At 38.5% G+C, this 25,018-nt stretch overlaps 1 protein-coding gene across 2 annotated transcripts in view; it reads left to right on the plus strand.

The window, feature by feature from the left end:
- RHBDD1 (rhomboid domain containing 1) overlaps positions 1 to 25,018 on the plus strand; it is a 113,560-nt gene that overhangs the window by 6,052 nt on the left and 82,490 nt on the right. For both annotated transcript variants that reach the window (XM_012642602.1, XM_012642601.1), the window contains exon 3: positions 24,653 to 24,741. In XM_012642602.1, the coding sequence (XP_012498056.1) occupies positions 24,653 to 24,741 (89 nt within the window). The remainder of the gene's footprint in view (positions 1 to 24,652; positions 24,742 to 25,018) is intronic.

Raw genomic sequence — 25,018 nt, forward strand, 5'->3', positions numbered from 1 at the left:
GCCCGGCCTAAAATGAGTTTTTATATAGGACACAGCACAAAAATTTTGACACGTGTTGCTTTACAGCAGCTACTAGTTGCTTAATCTAGAGTTAAATATGTGTGTAGGATCAGCATCACTTACTGCCTTCAGTGGAAGAGAGAATTAGATTGTCAGGACTTTGGTGGCAGCGAGAACAGGCTGTGATCACAGATTTCTACCAATTTTTGTCTTTCATTAGAACAAGTACTATTTGTTCACAAGGCTTACTAATGACTGTGCCAGTTCTCATGATAGTTGTCTGTATACAGAAATGTGTGCTAACAGATTTAGACTTCATGTAAACCAGAAAAGCTAATAACAGTTGTTCAGTTATAAACAAAGTTATTAATAAAACCCTTTGAAAATACAAGAAGAAAGGGTTATCTAGAGCAAAGGAGGCAATGAGGTATAAAAGTTAATTAATACATTTTCCCAAGTGCAAATATAACATTCTTTCCTAAACTTTTTGAAATGTAAAAGTATTTCTGACACCTCGGTAGAAAATAAAAACCAGTGGATGTAGAGTCACAATATACATTGGGAGTTTGTATAAACAAGCAAATAACGAATATGTAAATCCAGAGATACCCAAATTTATCATTATTCGGGGAGAAAGCTCCTTTAACAAAAATGTCCTGATGGATGACAGCTCAAGAAGGAATTCTGATATTCTCAGGGTTTGGTCAGTGTCTGTGGCAGTTCTTGAGAGGAGAGAAGGCTGCTCTCTGGGATTTAGGTTTTGTAAGGATGGCTTAAGCTGTTTTTCAAGAAGTTATGCCAATTTGTGATGTCATTTTGTCAATTTTAGCAGAGACTGGCCTGTGCGTGTATATACACATTTGTTTATTGTCCAGGGTGAGCCTCTTCTGAAAACATGGTTGTCTGTTTGTGTTGTAGGATAACATCTTTTGTCTGTGTGTCTACTGGGACTGTTGCATTTTTCTAAGCTTGGATGACAAATGTATATAGAATGATACCCTCTGTTTTCTTTCATGGAAACATATTTTCCCAGCCTGTTAGAGTTCAGTTTAAATCAACATTCCTGAACTATCCCAAGCAGATTTGTGAAGTAGGGGAAATCATTCTTCTGCATTCCTTGGATGTCCATTTATATATTTCCTCCCTTTCCTCTTCACAGCCTCCCATAAAGGAAGGTTATTTGAGTCATATCAAAGAGTTAGTTCATTTTTCCTGCCTCCCAGCAGGGATTATAGTTGAACAGAACTCAAGGTGAGAGCAATACTTAACCCAAAACAATGATTCCCTTGAGTTAGAGTTTAAGAGATGAGAATGAGAAACTGAGGCAGGGGGCTTCCCCTCCCACTACAGCTGGAACTCTTTGAGGGAAAGGGCGTGCGTGAATCATCTCTCTGGCTCTAGAGTCCAAGGTTGTGGAGAGAGAGAAGACCTAGCCCTGTCCTGAACAGCTGGACAGAGTGATCTGCCCATTCCCTGACCACAGTAGGAAGAACTTAGAGCTCACAGGAAGTGAATTAAGAACAGACAAGATAATTTTATCTGACTGACTACTGAGTTTTCTTTAGTTATTCTTTTTTAAAATATCCAGTATAACAATTTCTTTTAAAAATGGGTTCAGTTTACATGAACAATTAAAACTGAAAAGATAACCTGGTTTCCCAGCTCTGTTGAAAGAATGACATATTCATTGCAGAAAAATTGAATAAATATAAATGTAGGATGAAAAAAAAAATTGCCAGTCTCTTACCTAGAGAAAATTACTATTATAATAGTATTGTGCTCTCACATATCCCTACCCTTGTATACAATTCTGTTTTCTATTTTTTCATTTAACATGTTATAAGCACAGGTCTTCAGAAGCCTTATTTTTAATGATTGCATAATGATTTCTACTAATGTAGTCTCTGATTTGCTAATTTTACATACTAATTTTACTACGTGATCATTCAGATTATAAGTGGGAATGTCTGTCAGAGCATTATTTGCAAGTCTTGGCTTCCAAGTCTGAATGCCCTTGGAGTAGAGTCTAGGAAAACATTAAAGGTTTGAACTATTTTTATGACTCTTCATACATATTATCAACTTGCTTTCTGTAAGTTTATTCTGGTTTATAGTCCACCAGCAGCATAGGAAAGTGCTCCCTTCCCTACTTCTTGGCCAGCCTGAATATTCTCTTTAAGTTTTTTTGAAGTTTGATACATAACACAAATTTTTCCACTGCTGGTACTTACAATGCTTTTATTAGTGAAATGGGAGACTTTTTCATTTCCTTTTTATTCAGTTGTATTTCCTTGTCTGTGATTTTTCAGTTTGTGCCCCCTATGTATTTTCAAGAAGCTGTGATTATTCATTGTTAATGAGCGATGACAATAAATACCAAGTGGTTCTTATTAGATCATATATACTAACAGGCCTTAGCTACATAGTATAATTTTAGGTTCTATAAGCAATAACTTAGACAATACTTATGAGAAATTTCTTTTTTGCTGATATTAATGGATAAAGGTTTATTCTAAACCATAGCTTAGAGAGTAAAAATGAAGAAATAATATGATGTGTAGTTTTGGGGGGGCATCAAAGACATAGACTTTATTTATGTTATTTAAGTAAATTTTATTTTTTAGAATTGCTTTAGATTTACAGAAAAAATTATAAAGAAAGCTGTACCAAAAGCTCCCATATACCCCACACCCAATTTTACCTATTATTAACATCTTAACATTAGTATGATACTTTTTTTATAGTCAATGAACCAATATTTATATGTCATTATTTTCTAAAGTCCATACATTATGCAGATTTCCCTAATTTTTACCTAATTTCCTTTTTCTTTTCCATGACCCCAGCCAGGATAACGTTTAGTCCTCATTCTTCTTAGGTTCCTGTCTTAGCTTGGGCTGCTGTGACAGATACCGTAGACTGTGTGGCTGAAACAAAAGAAATTTATTTCTCACAGCTCTGGAGGCTGGAAGTCTGAGATCAAGGTGCCAGCATGGTTGATCTTTGGCCTCTCTTCCTGGCCACCTTCTTACTGTGTCCTCACAGGGCACAAGCTCTCTGGTGTCCCTTCTTATAAGGGCACTAATCTCATCATGAGGGCCACCTCCTCCTTACCTCATCTAAACCTCGTTATCTCCCAAAGGCCCCATCTTCAATACCATCACATCGGGAGTTAGGGCTTCAACATACAAATTTTTGTAGGACACAGTTCAGTCCATAGCAGCTCCTCTTGGCTGTGACAGTTGGCTTTTTAAAATTTTTAATGGAGAGTTACTAAATGTTTATGTGTATGAACATTAACTCTCATTTACCCTCACGTGGTTCAGAAGCCGTGTTCTGTTAGCCACATGGCATTATTTCTAAGCAAGTTTTAATTTAGGTGCATGAACACATATTGTCTTCTGTAATTGTTCAGGCCTGGTGTGGTTCCATTTGAAAGTGTACATGTCTTATACCGAGGTGGAATTAAACCCCATGGATATGAGAAATTTCCATACCAACCAGAGCACACTAGCCAGGGAAGGCTCCTGCCGTCTGTAAATTACTCAGACCTTGTTTTGCATCTGTTTTACCCAGTTGGCCAGCTCAGAAAAACAGAGAAGAGCAGTAGGTAGAAACAAGGAAGCAGCTGTTTTTCCAGTTGAACACAGAGTTGTCTGGAATAAGGTTCACTACCCAGGTTGAAACTAATTAGCCATCATACTGTGATATAATTGTGGGTGTGTGGATGATAACACCTACCTAATCTGTACTTAACTAACTAGGCTTGTTAATGATCAATTTTGGTGACTTAGTGACAGGTGCAAGACTTGGGTGTCCTGTGTTGGATGTCTCAGATAATGATGACTGGGGGTTATTTTTAAAAGGTAAAATTCTTAAAAATTGAAGAAAAGCCCTATGTCCTGGGTTAGTAGGTGCTGTCAATAAATTAATTAAATAGAAGAGCCCTGTGTAATGTGTTTTATAGAAAAAGGGTGGGTTTTCTTTAATATGAAAAGTTAATTGCAAATGTAGCAATTATTTTGACTTGATTTTTTTCTTACTAATATTTTTTCATTAAAAAATAATGAAAGCCTATAAAGCACATTTATTTCCCTTTGGAGTATTTAGAATGTACACTTTGGCCTATTTGGAAATTTTTTTAGGAGACACTATTGGAGATAAATGTTATACAATTAAATATTCACTCTCAACTAATAAGATGATAAATCACATCTCTAGAGATTTCTGATGTGTTTACTTAATTCTTCCCATTTCAGTATAAGGAAGAATGTTTTAAAATAGAGAATTTTTTATATTTGCTAATTTCCCCTTCCTCTTCTGCAGTATTAAGTGATTTTTAGTTAAAAGTCATGGGAGTTAAATAGGCAAGAGTACTGTTTTCCATTTACATTCAGGTTTGGTTCAAATTATGCAAAATGAAGACAGTTGGTGCTATGAATTGAAATCATTAGTACATCAATTATTCTGTGATAACCAGCTGAGAACAGGCTGCAGATTGCATAAATGTTCCTTTCATTTAAAGTTGGCTTCTCATTAGCTTATATGAGAAATAAAATAATTTGATTCTAATTTATCTCTCTTTCAATGGACATTGTTCCCCCCTGAATTCAAGAGGAGAGCATTTTAATTTTGTAGTCATTTATAATACACAGGTCAAATAAATAACAAGTTTTATTTCTAGCAATATATGTCACTACTATATTACCATAGTTTCTTGATTCTAAGACACACATCTTTTTAGGACATAATAGGCCACAAACATGATAAAGATAACATCAAAAATCAGTAGGGAAAATAAGGGTTACTTACAAATGATGCTTGAAGAATTTTTAACCATTTGGAAGAAACTGAAGTTAGAGCTTCATCTCACTATACTCTTAAAACAAATTTCTGATGCTTAGAATATATAATAAAATCTGAAAAATATCTAAGAAGATGTAAGGGAAATTTAAATTTCTAAGCATTAAAACAAGGAAACATAATCTTAAAGACAAAAGTAACAAACTTTTTTGTCAGGTCCAGATATAAATTAAAATAAAGGACAAAAAATTAGAAATGAATTAGAAAAAAAGGATTACATTTTTGTGATGAACAATAGTAATTGTAAGAAAAATACTGACAGACAAACTGGCAAAAGCTATCAATAAACAATTTATAGAAAAATATCAGTGGCTAACAAATGTATAACATAAAAACTCATTATTAATTATGGGAAAATTAAAATAATCTATTTTGCTCATTAAATGAGCAAGATTAAAAATTATCACTGTTTGAGGGTTTGGTGAAATGAGTGTTTACATAAACTTTTGATGGATCTTTCCATTGGTACAAACTTTCTGGAAAGTAATTTGAATATAAATATCAAGATCTGTAAAAAGGTTTATACCTTTTGAAAGGAATTACCTTTACAAGACTCTGTCCAAATTATAAATAACAGAAATACAGAAAAATATTGATATAAGCATATTTATTGACATGATGTATTGGAAAATGTGGAACCATTGAAATGTTCTAATAGTAAATGATTCAGTAAATCATGATGTGATAGAATATTATACAGCCATTAAAATGGTATTGTCAGAGATTATCTTAATGGGATAGGAAAATACTCATGATAAAAACAAAGGTAGAAAGTAGAATACAAAGTATTACATATAATGTAATTTCAATTTTTTTTTCAAAAGAAAAAGTCATACAAAAAAGACTAGAGAGACACACGAAATATTAATAATGGTTAACTCAAGGTTGTGGAATTATGGGCATTATTTATAATTTTTCTCTTTAAACTTTAGTTTTTTTCCCCAGATTCTCTACACAGCATATTATATCTAGTGGAAAAATTGAGTTATTAAGATATAAATATATACAGTAATCCTCCCTTATCTGTAGGGGATATGTTTGACTCCCAGTGGTTGTTTGAAACTGTAGATGGTACCGAATCCAATATATGCCATGTTTTTTTGATCTGGTAACTGAGATGGCCGGTAGCATATATAGTGTGGATCCAGTGGACAAAAGGATCATTCATGTCCCCAGTGGGACAGAGAGGGACAGAGCGGGATGATGCAACATTTCATCATGCTACTCAGAACACTGTGCAATTTAAAAGTTATGAATTGTTTATTTCTGGAACTTTCCATTTAATATTTTTGGGCCACGGTTGACCATGTATGACTGAAACTGTGGAAAGTGAAGCAGTGGATAAGGGAGACACCTCTAGTAATGTATTTTCACTAATCTTAGCTTATTTGTCCTGTCCCTTCCAAGTTCCAGAGGGCAGAGATATTGTTCTCTGCTTACATCATGGCTGGTGCATCGTGGTTACTTAATAAATGTTTGTTGAATAAAGCCAGAGTTTGGGGTGGCTGGCCCAGGCAAAGATAAAAAGCAGAGTGTAGATGGCTGAGTTGGTGACCCAAGTCCAGAAGTCTAGAGTGGACAGTAAGGAGAGATGTCAGATCCAAAATCTGAGAGCAGAGCTGAAGGAAAAGTCTGCAATTCAAACAGGAAAAGGGAAAACTGAGCATTTAGAAGACTTGAAAACCCACATCTAAACAACGGGAGCAGGACAGGTGAAGCCCCTCCCAGTGTTGTGCAGGGCACGTCCCATGGGCCCTCCCTTGCCTCCTGCAGAGACCACAAGATTAGGCTACAAAGGCAGCTTCAGTCATCTCTATAAATACAGAAATTTTATAGGGCATATCCTCTGCTCACAGTTAATAATAATGGATTTTAAAAACCTGCACATGACAAAAGGTAAACTGATACCAACAGTCAGATCACTTCGAAATTTAAGTAACTCCCTAATTAAGAGGAATTAGAAAAAAGACTTTAGAAATAAACGGTGAGAACACTATATATCAAACCTGCGGGCTTTGGAAAACTCAAGTGCTTTTTATTATACAGCAAGAAAGTTTTAAACGTAAATAATCTCTATCTTTAAGAAGCTAGATAAGGAACAAATAAATAAAAGATTAGAGGAAGATGAAACTGATATTGATAAACGCAAAATTTAATAAACTGAAAGGAAAAAATGATAGACTTGATAAATGAAGAGGTGTATCTTTGAAAAAACAAACCAAGTAGACAGGCCTGTGACAGGTTTAATTAAGAAAATTAGAAAGAAAACTTAAAACAGTAGATTTGACAAAGGAGATATAGCCATAGATACAGAGGAAGCTAGATCAACTTAGAGAATGATGTATATTTTGTGAGGGAATAACTTTTCCTGTTTTAAGACTTTTAGAAGAATCATTATTGGTTTGGATTTTTTTTTTTTTTACGTTTTCAAGTAATATTATTAAAACCTAATTTTTTAAACCTCATTGAGATTTTATGATCCAAACACTGCTTGATATATAATTTTTTAAAAGTCTTTGAGCTTCTCTAGTGTGTTCTAACTGCTGTATCACTATTGTATTTGAAGTTGTCGATTTTGTTCAAAGAGCTCTTACCCAGAGAACTCAATTAGAGTGTCATTTTGTTGAGAGCTTATGATCCTGTAATTTTTGACTGAGAGTTCCTCAGTGTAACTGACATTGTGCAGATTTTGATGAACCGGTTAATTTACTTAGAGGATGGTGTAAATTCACTGTGTGATATATACCATAATTGGAACTCTGAACAGAAGGTCACATTTTCTCCTGTTTCTCTCAAGCAATTTTGTGAAGTGTGATACACCAATGGGTAAAAATACTTCAGGACTTGCTAATGAAAGACAGTGTGTACAGAATCTGCTTTTCTAGCACATATTTTTATAGATGTTGAAAATGCTCTTGTCAAATAGCATTTTAAAAACTGTCAGGTGTGTGTGTGTGTTTCAAATGAGTTTTAAATAATTCAGTACTATGCAGGCGGCAGAAAAATGACTTTATAAACTTGCAGTGCTCTTTTGTATTGAATATACAAGTAGAGTCTATGAATTAAAAATGAATAGTCTCCGATCCATCTTTTTACTAATAACTAGTTTAGTGTTGATGGAAATTTGCTGTTATTAATGTTGTTTTAGCATTTTTCCACTAAGTAATTGCCTTAAAGTCATTTCAACACAGATATTACGTGTATACTGATGGTGAAGTATGTTTCTATTAGAAGTCTTGTCTGATTTATTTGACTTGATGGCCAGCTCATGGTGGCCTCCTTCCCTTTTCTTCCAACCTGGGTGCCGCTGAATTGGAAGTGAGGACAGAGTAGACATGGACGAAGTCTACTTACTTACTACTTACTTACTTCAAGTGAGTGTGAGATTTCTCAGTGCTTTCCCATCCAGCCACTTAGTTGGTGAGAAGTGTTGGTGGAATATTAAAAATTCCCTCCCTGAAAAATTACAGAACCATGAGCCCTCAAAAAACTGTCACTATAATTGAGTGTTCCCTGGGTAAGAACTCCTTGAATAAAATATACAGCTTTGGATGCCATAGTGATACAGCAGTTAGAACATATTAGAGAAACTCAGTGACTTCTAAGATATTCTATATTAAATACTGTTTGGGTCATGAAATCTCAGTGAGGTTTTCTTTTTTTCCCTCTTCTTTCTTTCTTTCTTTCTGTTTTTTTGAGACAGGGTCTTCGTCTGTCACCCAGGCTGGAGTACAGTGGTGGGATTCATAGTTCACTGCAGCCTTGAACTCCTGGGCTCAAGCGATCCTCCTGCTTCAGCCTCCCAAAGTGCTGGGAAGTGACCCGCCTGCTTTTCTTTTAAAAAGAAAATTAGATTTTAATAATATTAGTCAAAAACAAAAAGAATAAAAAGTCCAACAGTGATGCCTAGAAAATAGTCTGAGTCTAATTGGGAGTAAAAAAAGATTATTGAGTCTTAGCCACATTTTTTATTGACTCCTTAGTCATGATTCTCATCTTTCTCCTGATCTTCCTGTCCCCAGTTTCTTTTTTTAAAGGTGTGAGAAAGGAAAATTTGTTTTTTGTGAAAAGGCTAGGCGGAATGCATAGTAGTGTATACATTTCTTCCTTCTGCTAAAGGGTAGTAAGGAACTGTGGTTTTTCTAAAAGCAGAAAAATTTTCTCATTTATCATCATTATTATTATGACTATTTTGGTTTTGTTTTCCTCAGGTGTTTTGCATGAACGATAATGGTATTATTCATTTCAGGAGTTATCAAATCTCTAATCTGAGAATCTCCAAGTTAGGAATTAAATAACTTTCAAGGCAAAAGATTTAAGGTGTGCTTGCAGGGATTGGGAAATGACTGAAGTTGCAGCCACAGAGAGGGTTGTAGTTAGACACAGAAAGGGTGAAAACACCTGTCTTAGAACATTAAGTTGAAAGCTTTTTGCATTGCAGCAGTAATTTTAAAGATTTGCCCTAAGAAACTGTAAAAGTTCATTTAAAATTCATAAATTCTACTCCAGTGTCTCTCTGAGTACTCTGCATATGATTGCTATCAAATGTCTTGGGCATGCTGATTATATACTGTTTAATGCACATTGTTTGTAGTAGTATTTCATGTGCCGCAGAACTGACTTGTCCTGCTTATTCAGTCTGAAAGGAGTTGTCAGAGTTGCTGTCACCCATCCGGCTGGGCTGTCCAATTAATGAAAGAGGTGTTTTTTTATGTGCTCCACATTATTCCAAGATCTTCCTCAGAGGTCTTTATTTTTAATGATGGCTCAAGGTCCCCTTTTGATCTGAATTCATAGATTTTTACATGTTAGTTATAATTGAGTTTTCTTAAGGTTGAGCTAAAAATCGACAGTAAAACAAGGATCGGATGGGGAGAGGGCAGCAAAAGATTGTAGAAAATGATAAAAGAGATTAAACCACCTGGTGAAACAAATCTTTTAGTAGACTTGAAGAAGGCATGTATTTTTTTTGAAAAATTTTGTTGAGAAATCAAATTAGAAATCAGGGTAGATGATTTCAGTTTCTGGAGATGTTTTGTAGGTCACAGCATGATCCATTGTGTGATTAGAGTTGTGTTACATGAACAATTATATGGCTTCTAGTCATACTTTTGGTTATTCTCATGTTCCTCATTACAGATTATAAATTCTAATTTACTTTTCCAGAGGCACAGAAGCTGAGCAAAGGCCAGCAGAAGGTGTATACATCGGGGAGGGAGTACTGAGGATGGATTCATTACTGAATTCTCCTTTCAACACACCCTTACTGAGTGTTACTCCCACTGCCCCCTGGTCCCCCACTTCGTAGCCCCGGGCCCTTAGTTCAATTATTTTTCTAAGTGTCAGTTCCTCATCTGTGAAATGGGACCAGTAGCAGTACCTATGTCATGGACTTGTTGGGAGGATTGAAAACAACACAGGAAAAATGTAGAAATCAGTGTCTGGCTGATGGGAAGGCTGCTACCACTTCGGTGTCCCTGAGTTGTCACCTGTAGGTACAAATAGAGTGTCTGATAAAGTTCAAGCCAGTCAGAGCGTATCAGAATCTTCCAGGACTATGTAAACCATGTAATCCCCTTGAAAGTATTTGCTAACAGCTTACTGAATAAAATATCTATGGATTTCAAAGAGCTCTTTAATAGAGATAATAAATGAGTACTTAAAAATAGTATTTTTGTTTAAAAAAAAATGAGGTGTTTGAATTTGGACTCACGTTTTGTTTAACACCTGCAATGTGTCAGGTATTATACAGGATACTTTTATATGTAATCTCTTTTAATTCTTGTAATATTAATTTTGTTATCTCATGAAGAATGGAGGTGTATTTCATACAAGGGTATAGGTTCTGGGAATTAATTCAATAACACGATCATCTGGGTTAGTATTTCTTCAATGTGGTAACAGTCTTTTTGACTCTTACTATAATCATCAAGTCCTCCATTGCACCTGTAGTCTTAGCCAACACTGAAGCTGAAATATACTGTATAACAGAATTCTCTTTGAGGCTCTGAGGCCTGCTGATACTATAAAGCCTCTGTCATCTTTTGTCACTTTGGTCAGGATTCTTTCAGTTACAATTTATAGAAAGCCCAACCACATGAACTAGATTAAAGAAAAGGATGTCTATTGGCTTACATGATTAAAATTTCCAGTGATGCACTTCAGGCTTCCAGGAAATTTAGATGTCATGAGATTCAGGGGCTCAAACAATGTCATCAGGATTCTGTTTCTACCAGGCTTGTTTTCACTTCTGTATTAGTTATTGATTGCAAGGTAACAGATTGTCTCAAACCCAATAGCTTAAAACAACACACATTTATTCTCTCACAGTGGCTAGTAGATCAGGAGTCTAGACATGACTTACCTGGGTCTATGGCTTCAGGCACCCTCCCTCACAAGGCTGCAACAGAGGTGTCAGTCAGCACTGAAGTCTCATCTGAAGGCTTAACTGGGGAAGGATCTGCTTCCAGCTCCTGTGGTTGTTGGAAGAATTCAGTTCCTGTGGGTTGTTGGCCTAAAGGCCTCTCTCTCAGCGGGAGGCTGCCCTCAGTTCCTTGCTACTTGAATCTCTCCCTAGGGCAACTCACAATATGGCAGCTTCCTTCATCAGAGCCAGCAGAGAACAGTCTGCAAGCATGGAGGAAATTACAGTCTTATGCCCCATAATCATAGCAGTGATGTGCTGTATTCTGTTGGTTAGAAACAAGTCATGGGTCCAACCTATGCTCATAGCAAAGGGATTACCAAAGACGTGAATATCAGGAATCAGGATCACTAGGGGCCATGTTAAATCTGTCTGCCACAGCTTCATTCTCAGAAAAGCTCTCTCCACATGGTGACAGAGTTGACCACCAGCAGCCCCTGCCTCACATCGTAATGCTAGCGATCCTAAAGAAAACAGAGTCACTATCCCCTTGGCATCTGCATATGCATCTGTATCCTACCAGTAGAATTCTTGGTTGGAAACCATAGAAATCAACCCTGGCAAACTTAACCACTAAAGGACTTATTGGAAGGATATAATGTAGCTCCTAGAATTGTCGAGAATACTAAAGAACTGTGCTAGAAAAACCTGTAAGAACCGGCTGGACTCTTGTTGCCATTGGTCAGTACTTCACTGGCGTCTCATCACTAGACTGTCAGCATTAGATAAAAGGGGTATCTGATTGGCCAAGTGTAGGTCACATACCTGTTCTTCAGCTGCCATCTCCCTTCCTTGTTACACCCCTGGGGTCTCCATTGGAGGTGGGACTTTGTTTCTTTAACTGTGACACTGCTCTGTGATGAGCCCGTATGGGTCTTGTGGCTTCACTGGTGTTGCTTTTGTCCACAGATGTTCAGCCTAAGAGGTTGCATTGCATAAACAGATTCAGCCTGAATGGGCAGTTTTTAGACCTTTGCAGCTGATGGTTCTGTGCTCTTCTTTAACATTTAACTGTGCCTTATGGACATACCAGTACAGCTGCTGCAGAAGCAGTATGTGATGTTGATGGCATGTGCAGGTTTCTGAGTCATGTAGTAAATGGGGCATTTCTATTTTTCATAGTCAGAATTTTGATTCATACCAGATTTAACCATAGCAGAATTTACTTTTTCTGAAATTATAGGCTAACCATATGATCCAGTTTTGTTTCCCAATCTTGATGTTGGCCTTAGGGATTCAGGGATTACCTTAACTTTTTACCGTTGTCATCTTTGGCCGTGTGCATATGACTTTTTTGTACATGTGGATACACTGACTTGAATTATCAGGTTTTTATAAGTCCAAAGAGCTTGTAAATCTTTTGAAATAAGTTCTTGTTTCCTTGCATGCCTTTGCAAAGCTGTACTTATCTCATGCAGCATTATAGTAGAACAAAATGAGTAAGACCAACTACCAAGAAGGGAAACAGATGCCACCTCTATGCAGTAATTTGTGAGGTACAGAGTCTTGCCTACTCTCCAAATGTTTTTCTTTTTGGCAGCTGAAATCTTACCACTAGAATTTTGGGTTAAGTTAAATGATCCTCAACCTGAACACATTAGAATAACCTGGGGAATTAAACACAACAAAACCAAAAAATAACTACACAAAGAAAACAATGTCAAAGTCCTACCCCAGAGCAGTTTTGCATAATTTCTGGGGGTGGGCCCCAACAAGCAGTAACTTAAAACTTCTTTAAGGGATTCTAAAGTGCAGCCAGGGTTAAGAACCAGCAGATCAAGACTGGAACATGGGAAGGGCAGCCCATTCATTCATGTTACGGTATGTACAAGGAAAGTATAGAAGTCATTTCCACAGTTCCCAGTGAGACTGTTTCCTGCCATCCTTTCTTCCTTATGTATGTATATGATGAACTCCCATTAATGGAGATCAGCTAAGTCATTCTCTTCCTCTTCCTGCAACCTTAGAAAGTGCAGCTACCATTGGGCCACAGAATTTCCAATTACGGCACTGCTTCTGACGATACCTCCAAACGGCTGAGCTCGCAGGAACATCTATTTGCTTCATAACAGTAGCACATGTTAAAATCAGGCTATAAACAATCCAGCCTCTCTTTCATTTTGTATTTACTTTCTGGAGGTGATGTGCAAATAATCATTCATGTGGAATCCAGAAATATTTTTATCTATAGTAATAGCAGATGGCAGAGCGTTTTTCACGTGCCAAGTTGCATTTATTCTACCACAGTGCAATGTGGAAGTGATTACGGCCTCTTTCAAATATTCTAACTCCCCATGTGCATTTCAGTTGTGGTGGGAAGTTTTCTTGCATATCAGTTCAATATGTTGTAGATTTACTTGGAATCCTTGGAATTTGTGCATAGTGTAGTCACATGAAAAGTACTTTGAAAAGAAATATTTTTGAAGGCTCATGATTAAAGGTCATCAATTCAGCAAACATTTAATAAACATATTTTGTGGACTAAGCCAGTGGTTTTCCACTGCGATAGGTGGTTTGGTCCCCAGGGGGGATTTTGGAAGTTTTCAGGGTTGTTTTTAGTTATCATAATGGTTAGCAGAGGTACTACTGGCATTTGATGTGCAGGGGCCAAAGGTACTAGCTTGCAGCTTGCAGGACTGTCCCCTACAATAAGAATGGTCCCCCCACACCCACACCCATTCTGTTGAAAGGACATTCATGTAGGTGAAAAACCTGTTTATGATTATCTGAGCCTCAAGCCTAGTTATGCTTTTCATATAAACACAAAGTTTTTTTTTAGTATGGGTTTAATATATAACGACTTTTCTAGAAAAATTGTAAATTAAATTTTAAATGTAAATTGAGGAAAAATCTTGTTTTATTTGGAATCAAGAGTTGTTTACCTCACATAAAATCACGTCACTGACGGACCCCTGCATGTGGTATTTGAGTCACAAAAACCCATCTGTAACTGCCTGCATTTGTTATTTCCACTTTTATTCTACTTTTATGAGGATTCCATACATAGGTGCAGGTGAAGGACTACTTTATATGTCTCCTGGTGGTGGTGTGCCTGAGCATTTGTAATTCGTATTATTTTACTCTGTGCCTTTTTATTTTTTCTTATTTTTATAGCTAAGGGCATTATGTTGAGTTGTGAGTGTGCATGTCTGTGTTTTTAAAAATATGTGTGTAAGGTGTGTTATTTATAAATTTGTTGCAAGAAAACAGAGGGAGCATTACAAAATATTTAGGTTATAAGGGGGGCGTTGGGTATGATGGGGTTAAAGCCACTGGATTAAGCGGGAAGGCAGTGGCAGACAAGTGGACAGACAGGGAAAGGGCGGAATGCTAGAGGATCTAGAAGATACTGCGGGAGCCAGAGGAAGCCCAGCGTGATCGGGAAGGGTGTTTTATTAGGGTGTAGCGGGGGAAGCGGAGGGCAAAGAGAACAGTGCATGCACAGTCCTGAGGGCGGAAGTGTGGCTTTGGTGAGGGGCTGGAGCTCGGGCTGGGGTAGGACTGGGGCACTGGCCGGAGAGAGAGAGAAGGCTGGAGAGGCAGGCAGAAGCACATGAAGAGCCTAACACGCCGTGCTTGCATTTTATCCTGGAAACACTGGGGAGCTACCAGAGGGCTTCTGGATTAGGGTCAGTTTTGTGTGTTAAACAGACATGCCTGTCACGGTGGTGAAAATGGACAGGAGCAGGGCACGGTTCCCTCAGCCAGGGAGAAGCCTGAACTGGCACAGTGAGAGCTCCGGAAGGTTCACATTGACTCTGAAGGTGTTAGCCCCAGCGGGCTAGCTCCAGTACCTGTGCTCTTGACCACTTCTCTAGATTATCCCGAGGCTGCCTCACAGAGCACAAGCCTCCCTTGCAGGATTTCCCTGACTCTTTAACCTCCGTGCCCAATTGAGGGCATTGACAGAGATTCTCCTTCATTTATTTTGTGTGTTATTTCGCTTACCTATGGCTTTCATTTAATTTGGCACAACCTGTCATTTTGTTTTTGAAGGAGATTTGGATCCCAGCACAGATTCGAAAAAATTTAGCAATATTACAAAGCTAGTGGTCATGATTTTAATCTAGAGTGCTATTGAGAAACACTTGTACGTGCCAAGTGGGGGAAAGTGTTCTTAACAACTTACCCCTACGACAGCAAATCTATTTAGAAGTATCCATCACATGGGTGAGGGAAATAATATTCTTATAAATGAGAGCCTTGCTTAGTTTCTCTTCCCTTTGTATTTTTTAAAAATAATATAATTACTAAAACACTATTATAAGTAGTTTGGAACATAGAAAGGGGAATGCTACCCTCCATACATGTTATCTGTTACTATTTTTATCTATTTCCTTTCAATATTGTTTTTAGATATGTACCATATATATTTGTGTATGTATGTGTTCTATGTTGTGTATATAAAGATATAACATTATAATTGTGTACAGATATTCTAGAAGTCAAATAACATGAAATATGGGAACAATATTTTGAATCATTCTTCCTCTCAACTTCCAGCTTGCTATCCAGCTGCCGACTGAATACTAGATATCTCCATTTAGGTGTCTTTAAGACATCTCCAACACGTCAAAGCTGAGCTCGTGAATGGTCCCTCGCCTTTTCTTTTCCCAATCTTCTGCATCTTGGTAAATGGTTTCGTCATCTATTTAGTTTCTCAAGCCAGAAGCCTACATTTCTTCCTTCCCCTTACCCCCTATGCTGAATCCATCGGCAAGTCCTTTTATCTCTGCCTCCAGAGTGTATCCCAAATCCATCCGCTGCCCTCCACCACCCTTCCCTGCCGGAAGCAATCCTATCAGGATCTTCCCTAGTGGCATTAATGTTTCCGTAGTCCACTGCCACCACCCTCTTCCAAGCTGCCGTCATCTTTCACCAGGACTGCGTTAGTCTCCTTACTGCTCTTCTGCTTAAACTGGCCGTTCTTACTTTCCTGGAGTCTGTTCTTCCAGCAGGCAGAATTGATGACTTTTAAAAATTCTCCTGTTTAAAATTCTCCAGTGGCCTTCTGTTGTACTTAGAAAACAGCTCAAATTCCTTACTGTGACACATAAGGCCTGAGTGATCTGACTTTCCAGATTTATCTCGTACAGTACCCCGTGCCCACACTCCTTGCTCACCATGCTCCAGCCAGCTAATAGTTATTTCACTGTTTTAAAAACACTGAATTCTCCCCTGCCTCAAGCTGTTAAATATGTGCTTCTTCCTGTCTGAAGCTCTCATCCCCACCTCTGGGCATGGAAGCTCCAAATCCTGCCACATCACTTTAAATGGCACCCCCTTGAGGAGCCATCCCAGACTACTCTGGATGGGTACCTTTAAGAAAGACTTGCTACCACAATTTGTAGTTAGTGTGTGTCTGTCTTTCTGTCTCTCCCACTAGATTCAAGCTCCAGGTGCAGTAACCATGTTTATCTTGTTTCTGTAATAGGAAATATTTGATGAAAGAAAGAAAGAAAGAATGAATGAATGAATGTCTGCTTCAGGGACTTGTCTTGTTGTCAGGCATAGGGACATGGAATTGAGAGCCAAGGAATTGCTAGGCATCCTCTATTATCTTTGAAGCTCTTTTGTAAAAGAGGCTTCTACCTTTGCAATACCTTTATTTCTGTCCAGGTTATGTTTGTCCGAGCCTCAGGGAAGTGGTAGGGGTCACCTTCCAGTCCGATGTCTGCAGTTGGTACCATGTTTAATAAACCATCATGGATAGTAGAGGCTGCACTGCCAGTATAGCTGCCTTGGGGAACATAATATTGGAAGGTGGCTAGTTTTTACTTCTGAGGACAAAGGTGGTGGGAGTGGGGGAGCAGGGGAGACATGGTAAAGAAAGAGAGCATATGGACCAAGGCCCTCCAAGATTGTCATTTTCAAAGACTCATGCTAGCATAGTGGTTGAAGAAAGCATCAAAGACAGACAACCGTTTAAAAACAGTTTCCTTGGGAAGAAGCAATCCTGTCAAGATCTTTCCTAGTGCCATTAATGTTCAAAAACCTGAAAAATTCTTACCCCATCCTGTTGCTGTACTGTGAATCTGGGGTCATTTATTAAGATCCCCAAACCCCAGAGCTGCTGATCAGCTCAGTCCCCACCTGATATTAACTGCTTTTACAGGAGGAAGTTGTGGAAGGTACAATAGGCCACTTCCAGCTGACTACCTCTTACCTTACCTTGTTCCCTTACCTTGTCCCACAGTGTGTCTCCAAGTTACATCCTTAATGAGGTCATTAGCTCTGCACACACTTTGAGATTATGTCCTAGATTTATACATGTTCTGCTTTCTGAGCTACGCTTGAGAGGACAGCCTCTTCAACTGTGGAAAGAATTTGCCATTTAATAGAGGAGGACCTTTATAGCTTGTCACAGCTTTCAATTATAGCTCTAGTTTTTGATTCTTTAATGGTAGCACATGAGAGCAGGAACATTTTACATAACCACTTACTCAGCCTTACAATAGCCTCTTAAAGGGGTAAGGATCAATTTGTCCTGACTTGACAGGAAAGAACACTGTGTGTTGGTGTTAACAGCATCTACATATAGTTTGAATAACAGAAATCCACAATAATAGTCTTAGCTTTGCTCTCAATTTGCCTTTCCACCATCACTATCCCTTGCAAATAATGTGTAGCAACATTGATTTGCTTTGAACTTTTTCATGTTATATATTTTAAATCTTTTTCTATAAACATATGTGGAGCTCCCACTCCGTGTTGGGAAATATGCAAGTACTGTATATCTAGAGGTCCATAGGACAAAAAATAATGGCTGAGGACTTTCAGAATTATAAAAACACACGCGACCTCATATTGCAAAGTACAGCAAATCTCAAGCAGCGTAAATAAAACAAATCTACAACCAGAATGATTATGGTATAATGATAGCATATCCAAAATGAAGAGAAAATCTTAAAAGCTTAGAAGAAAGATGGATTATGGAGAGGGGAATGACTATCCAATCGACAGAACCTTTATTATCATCAGCCGCAGATCCTGTACCTATCATCAGAATGGGATGCTGACATAAAGACCTTTTAGGACGTACAAAGACTAGGAGAATTTTAACTCTCAAACATTAACTGAAAGAATTACTAAAAGTTATAATTTAGCAAGAAGGAAACTGAACCCACAAGTAGGTTACACGGTAAGCAATGGCACAACAAAGAATTTGGACAATATGTTAATGAACTTAATCGGGATAAATGGCCACCTCTGTGCTATGATTTGAGTACTAACAAAATGTTTTTCCAGTTGAGTATGTAACTGCATTGGCTTGGTGCTGATGTCTGAAATTCTTCAGTTTGTGATGAATTATTTTCACCCCAGGCGAGGGTTTTAACAAGGGGCCCATCGTTGGAGTTCAAGCTATCTATGAACTTCTTAAAATTACAGGTGACATTTTGTGAATGCACAGTTTTTATACAGACAGGCTTTTTGACTCTCATCAGACATTTAAAGGGGCTTAGAACTTGAGCAAGTTTAAATATTACTGGATTAAGTTACTGTTCCCTATTAAAATGAAATTGCATTGATACTTACCTTGCTGTCAGTGATCCAGTTTGAATATTGGCTCTGTTGATTACCTTGTGGGACTATTGTGACCCTGGACAAATTATTTTTCTTCTCATTGTAGTCTTTCTGATTGTGCATTGCTGTGTGTGTGGTTACACATAGCAGCAGTGTACCTGGCCCCTGTCACTGTATCTTGACATCAGGATATTTGGATATTTTGTTGTAGTTGTTATGATTTTTCTAAAGAGAGTCACTATTGAGCTATCAGAAGAAATAAAGCTTCTAAGTTACCAATTTTAGGATATAATAGGTTTAGTGCTTTTTTGTTGTTAATTTAACATGTATTAATATTTTTTTAATACATTATTCAAGTATATGTGGGGGGTGGGAAGTGGGGGGCTGTGTTTAATCATTATCTCTACCAGTGAAATCTTGAACTAAAACAACTATTAACCAGTGACAACGTGTAACTTGTGTCCCCCCCAGCTTTATTGAGATATCATTGACAAATAAATATTGTATTTATTAAAGGTGTACAATGTGATGTTTTGATATACATTGTGAAATGATTGGCACAGTCAAGCTCATTAACATATCCATAACCTCAAGTAGTTACCTTTTTTTTTTTTTTGTGGTAAGATCACTTAAGATCTACTCTTGTAGCAAACTTCAAATATACTTGAAATAAGCATAAGTATTATATGCTTATATAATACAGCATATTATTATTAACTTCTACTCACCAGGCTGTACTTCAGATATCCAGAATTTATGCATCTTATAACTGAAAATTTGTACCTTTTGACCAAAATCCCCTCCCCCCATCCCTGGCAGCCACTGTTTTACTCTGTTTCTATGAATTTGACTTATTTAGATTCCACATATAAGTGAGATCATGCAGTATTTGTCTTTCTGTGTCTGGCTTATTTCTTTTAGGACAATGTCATCTAGGTTCATCCATAGATGAAAGAAATGGCAGGATTTCTTTCATTTTTAAGGCTGAATAATATTCCATTACATGTGCATGTGCATGTGTGTGTGTACACCACATTTCTTTATCCGTTTGTTGATGGACACTTAGGTTGTTTGCATATCTTGGTTATTGCAAATAATGATCTAATGAACGTGGGAGTGCTCATCTCTCTTTGAAATACTAATTTCCTTTGGATACATGCACAGAAGTGGAATTGCTGGATCATGTGGTCGTTCTATTTTTTGATTTTTTGAGGAAACTCCATACAGTTTTCCATAATGCCTGTACCAATTTAATTCCCACCAACAGTGTACCATGCTCTAGTCAGGTTTTCTTTTATCCACATTCTTGCCAACACTAAAATCACTCAATTTTTTGATAATGGTCATCCTTGCAGGTGTGAGGTGATAGCTCATTGTGGTTTTGATATGCATTTCCCTGGTGATTAGTGCTGGTGAGCAGCTTTTCAACAGCTTTTTACCTGTTGCGCATTTGTATCAAAGAGAACAACAGAATGAAAAGGCAACCTACAGAATAGAATATATCTGCAAACCATATGTCCAATCGAGGACTAATGTCCAAAATATATATAGAATTCATACAACTCAATAGCAATAAAACAAGTAACCCAATTAAAAACCAGGCAAAAGGACGTGAATAGACATTTTTCCAAAGAAGACATACAAATGTAACTTGTGTTTTTTTAATACGATTGTTTTATTTTAGATATGGGTATTTTATGAGTAAATTCCACTTTTCCACTCATTCAGTAGTTACTTATTGAGGGCTAGTGTCAGGCCATTTGCTGCAGTTGGGGTGGTCTTGGATACAGTTGAATACAGTGGTGGTCTTGTCCCTGAGGAATTACTCTTAATTATGATAGAGGATGGCAAGTTTTAACTAAATCCTCAATCCTAGCCCAAAACCTAGTAAGATCAAGAGGAAGTTGCCCCTAGAAGCAAGGTTTTCCTCGAATGCTGCTTAGGATGTCAGCTTCCACGTATAGCTGAGAACAGAGTGAAGCCATGGGCCTACTCAGAGACCACAAACTTCAAAACTTGTTTAGCATGTTTAATTATGATCGTAACAACAAATCTGTTTTTAATGCTGTTACATTTGAAAGTAGATCCCAGCCGCTGATCAGAACACTCAGATGTTTTCTTCCCCTAAAGGCCAGCCAGGGTCTCCTTCTGCCTCTGCAGCACCCTGTAGGGTCAGACAAACTGTCCAAATCTTAGGTCTGGGGAGCCACACTCCCAGTTCAATCCTTGTACCCTCTGCAGGTCCATTTTCCCTCTCAGGACTTAGAGGGAAGTGATTTGTCGAATGATTACCAACAACGTGGAGAAAGTTAATATACCTCTTCAAATGAGTTACATTTCCTTTTACATTGGTGGAATTCTCTCCTTTTTGGTGTAATGTTGAGAGATTCTCAGTTTTGATTGAATAAGATCATAATCTTATTTTTATTTTAAAGAAGAACACCTTTATAGAGCTTAACTAAAAAAGAACCGCTAAATGTTTTGAGATGGAACTTTCGTAGAAAATGCTGAATGTTGGAGGGTGACGCAATGTGTTCTTTGATCTGCCAGCCTTCTTTCCCTAGTCATTCACAATTATATTAAGGCAATTAGATTATAACTCAAACTTCTGAAAACCATTTAGAGAGATAAGAAATTCATTTCACTGTATTATACTCTAAATTGTAAATGAGATTCAAGACTAATTATCTAATAGGTTGAGGTTTTAGGTTGAAATTTTCCTCCGTGTTATTCTATATCTGTATGATTCACCATGAAGTTTGGTTTTAAAAGTTTCAAAAATACTGATTTTTTTTTTATTCTTTTCATTTAAATTGCAGTTACTATTTTTTAAAACAATAGACCCTGGCCACTTCTTTGTTATCTCTCAATCCACCCCTTTCTTTACCTGTTTTAGAACTAGGTGTAGGGTTTATTGAGCCTGAACATATCACAGAATAAAGTGAGCACAGTAGTTCCTCCCTTAGCCACAGTTTCACTTTTGGTGGTTTCAGTTACCCGCGTTTAACTATAGTCCAAAAATATTAAATGGAAAGTTCTGGAAATAAGCAGTTCCTAAGTTTTAAATTGCACACCATTATGAGTGACTTGATGAAAAATCTCGCATGGTCCTGCCCTGTCCCGCCTGGGATGTAAATCATCCCTTTGTCCAGTATATCCGCACTCCCTGCCTGGGAGTCACTTAGTAGCCATCTCGGTTATCACGTCAAAGAAACAGTCTATCTAGGGTTTGGTGCTATCCACGATTTTAGGCAACCACTGGGAGGCTTGGAATGTGTCCCTCATGTACAATTTTTTGGTGGGGTTGGGGGGAAGCTAAAGTAAAGCATACTTTACACAGAGACATAGTTCATGCTATTCTTCCCAGGAAATGAGAAACCAAGTGTCCAACCCCATATTTTTATTATCAGGTTGCACATACTGTGAAGTAGATACATTTGATGGAAATGATAGCTCTCCTGGGGAAATGGTGTGTGTGTGTGTGTGTGTGGTGTGTATGTGTACACGCTGTGGCTTTCGGCATGTGTGAACGTATGTGGGTGCTTGTTTGAGCAATTGTGTCGTTTAATCGGCTGATGGGAACAAGCAGCAGTGTTACTCTGTCCACGAGGTTTCTGTTTGTCCCTCTTTTGCAAGTGTTCCGTCCTCACTGTTTATTCATTTCCTGAGAGCCAAGAAGTCTTTCCATAGCTCTGAGACAATGAAAATTACTCAGCACCATCTTACTTTGGTGTTTCAGGACCTTGTTCCTGTAGGCTGCTGCTGTAGTTGGCAGTTTGGGTTTGACTCCGAGTCTTCTGTGTAGGTTACTGAATGTCAGACTCAGCTCTGTCACAACCGTGGCTCCGTGAGCTCTCTGAGTTGAAGATTGAGTGGTTTTAACTCGCCTGCTTATGATGCTCTTGGTGAAACAATCCTGGCACACTTGAGTCATTCATTCAATACATTCATGTGCCAGGCACTGTCCCAGGTGTTGGGGATACATATGCAAAACCCACAAGAACCACTGTGCTCTGGGAGTTTACATTAGGCTCCTTGACAACTTTCAGTCCCCCCCCCCCTTTTCTGGAATGAGGGGTCACTCTTCTAGGCTGTTGAAATGTATTCATTTGCTTCACTTTTTTTTTTTTAGCTTCTAATATTGCATGATATATAGATAAGATACTATTGCTGCCCTCAGGGAATTTGTGTGTGTGTGTGTGTGTGTGTGTGTGTGTGTGTGTGTGTGAGAGAGAGAGAGAGAGAGAGAGAGAGAGAGACAGGCAGACAGGCAAACGTGTAAACACTTTGCACCTGGCAGACTGGATGCATGCTGTAGTAGAGGTAGAAGCAACAGCTCCAAGGGAAGGCAGTAGAAGGAAAGAGTGACTTCAACTGGGGCACGATTCTTATGACAGAGGTGCTGCTGGCCTTAGCCCTGTGGTCACCTGTGAGCATTTGGGACATCTGACCGTGTGGTGTGTGGGAATGGGTGTTGCAGGCAATGAGGAAGTAGGGAGGAGGTGGGCAAAGCCGAGTGTTTGAAGGGCTTGAATGCATACTAGAATGTTCTGCGAGAGCCAGTGGATTTCCCAGGATAGCAATGACCAATGATGTGCCTTGCCCCCTGTCTCAGGAGGATACCTGATAACAGTGTGTTGGATGCTTCGGAGAGCAAGAGCTGTCCGGCAGGGAGCCAGCTGGATGATTTTCTTCCATTTATTCTTCTGCTCATTCAACATATATGCATCTAGGGCTCACCTTGTGCCCCATGCTGGACTTTTCCAAATAGTTCAGGCAAGAACCAGTAAGGGCTAGAGGCATAGCTGTGGGGTAGGAATGGAAAGGCTGGGGTAGGTGTGAGAGGCGTGGCAAAGGGGACATGGGCATGGGACCCCAGAAAAGGCTGGTTTAAGGTGCAGATGGACGTTGTGTGCATGCACACGTGCCTAGATGGTGGCAGGCAGCTGGAAATTGAGGTCAGGTGCTTTGAGAAGAACTCATTGTATACGGACGCATCTGTGTGGTAAAATGTGGAGATTGTCAAGAAAATGAATCTCCAGTAACTTCTTAAACTCAGACTGGGAGGTTGTTCAGCCAGTGAACTCCACGGGGCAGTCCCCAGCCCCACAACCAGCCTGCAAGTACCGCAGACCCCCTAGGAGTGTTACCACTTGGGTAGAAATGTACATTTGAAAATAAATTTCATAATCGCTACAATCTTAGATGCTAGTTTAAGAAGAGTGGAACCAATTTAATGCCCTAACTCATCTTTCAAATGTGAAGTTTACATTTTTGTTTCTTTTTGCCGAGTGACTGAAAGATACATATGAAGACAACTTTGTGGGGTGCATGTGGGTCCCTCAATCTCTTTGCTAAGTTTTCATTTGCTCTCTGCCTCCCTAAGTCAGTGGGTTAGAAAACTGCAGCGGTTGGCCCTCCTGTGAGCACAGATAGCCATCATCCCTCACAATGGCTGGACAATTCCAGATTTAGTTCTGAACAGAGAAAACCGATTTCATTTATGTTTTGTGATAAGAGGTACAAAGAAAAACTGGAAGCAATATAATGGCTTGTCTTGACAGAATGCTTCCACCGCTCTGGAGAAGCCAACCCACTTCTCTTGGTCAGGGAGGGGCGCTGCATTTTAAGCAAGTGCTGGTTGTTATTCACTGTACTTTTTTTTTAAGGTAGGAAATGCTGTTCTTTGGACTGAGTTAAATGCTGCTCAGCATAAAAAACGTGATGTGGAACAAAGCTTGCAGACTGTGACTAATTGACATGCACTGGGCTAATGAGAAGACAGAATGTCTCTAATCAGCAGCAGAACAAACACTCACAAAGGGTCTCCTTCCCTCCTAGGACTTCCTTCGCCGGGCATCTGGCTGGGATTCTTGTTGGACTAATGTACACTCAAGGGCCTCTGAAGAAAATCATGGAAGCATGTGCAGGTACAGAACAAAACGCCTTTGGCATGACAACAAGTTGGAAGTTTATCTTAATTTTAATGTGAATAGACACAACCCCAAGTTTTCCTGTGGTTCAGCTTAGGAATTCCCTAATACACTTGTTTTTCTTTTTAAACCACAAGGTAAAACAGCTGGTGCAGTTCCTCATGTTGCTCCACAAAAGAGGATGCAAACCCAAATTTTAAATCTGAGGCTTTCTTAGGGAACAAATACCATTGTATACTTATTCCCTCAACTTAATGCTACTCACGGAGAACCA

Source organism: Propithecus coquereli, unplaced genomic scaffold, assembly GCF_000956105.1.
Source record: "Propithecus coquereli isolate 6110/MARCELLA unplaced genomic scaffold, Pcoq_1.0 Scaffold18, whole genome shotgun sequence".
Classification (NCBI taxonomy): Eukaryota; Metazoa; Chordata; class Mammalia; order Primates; family Indriidae; genus Propithecus; species Propithecus coquereli.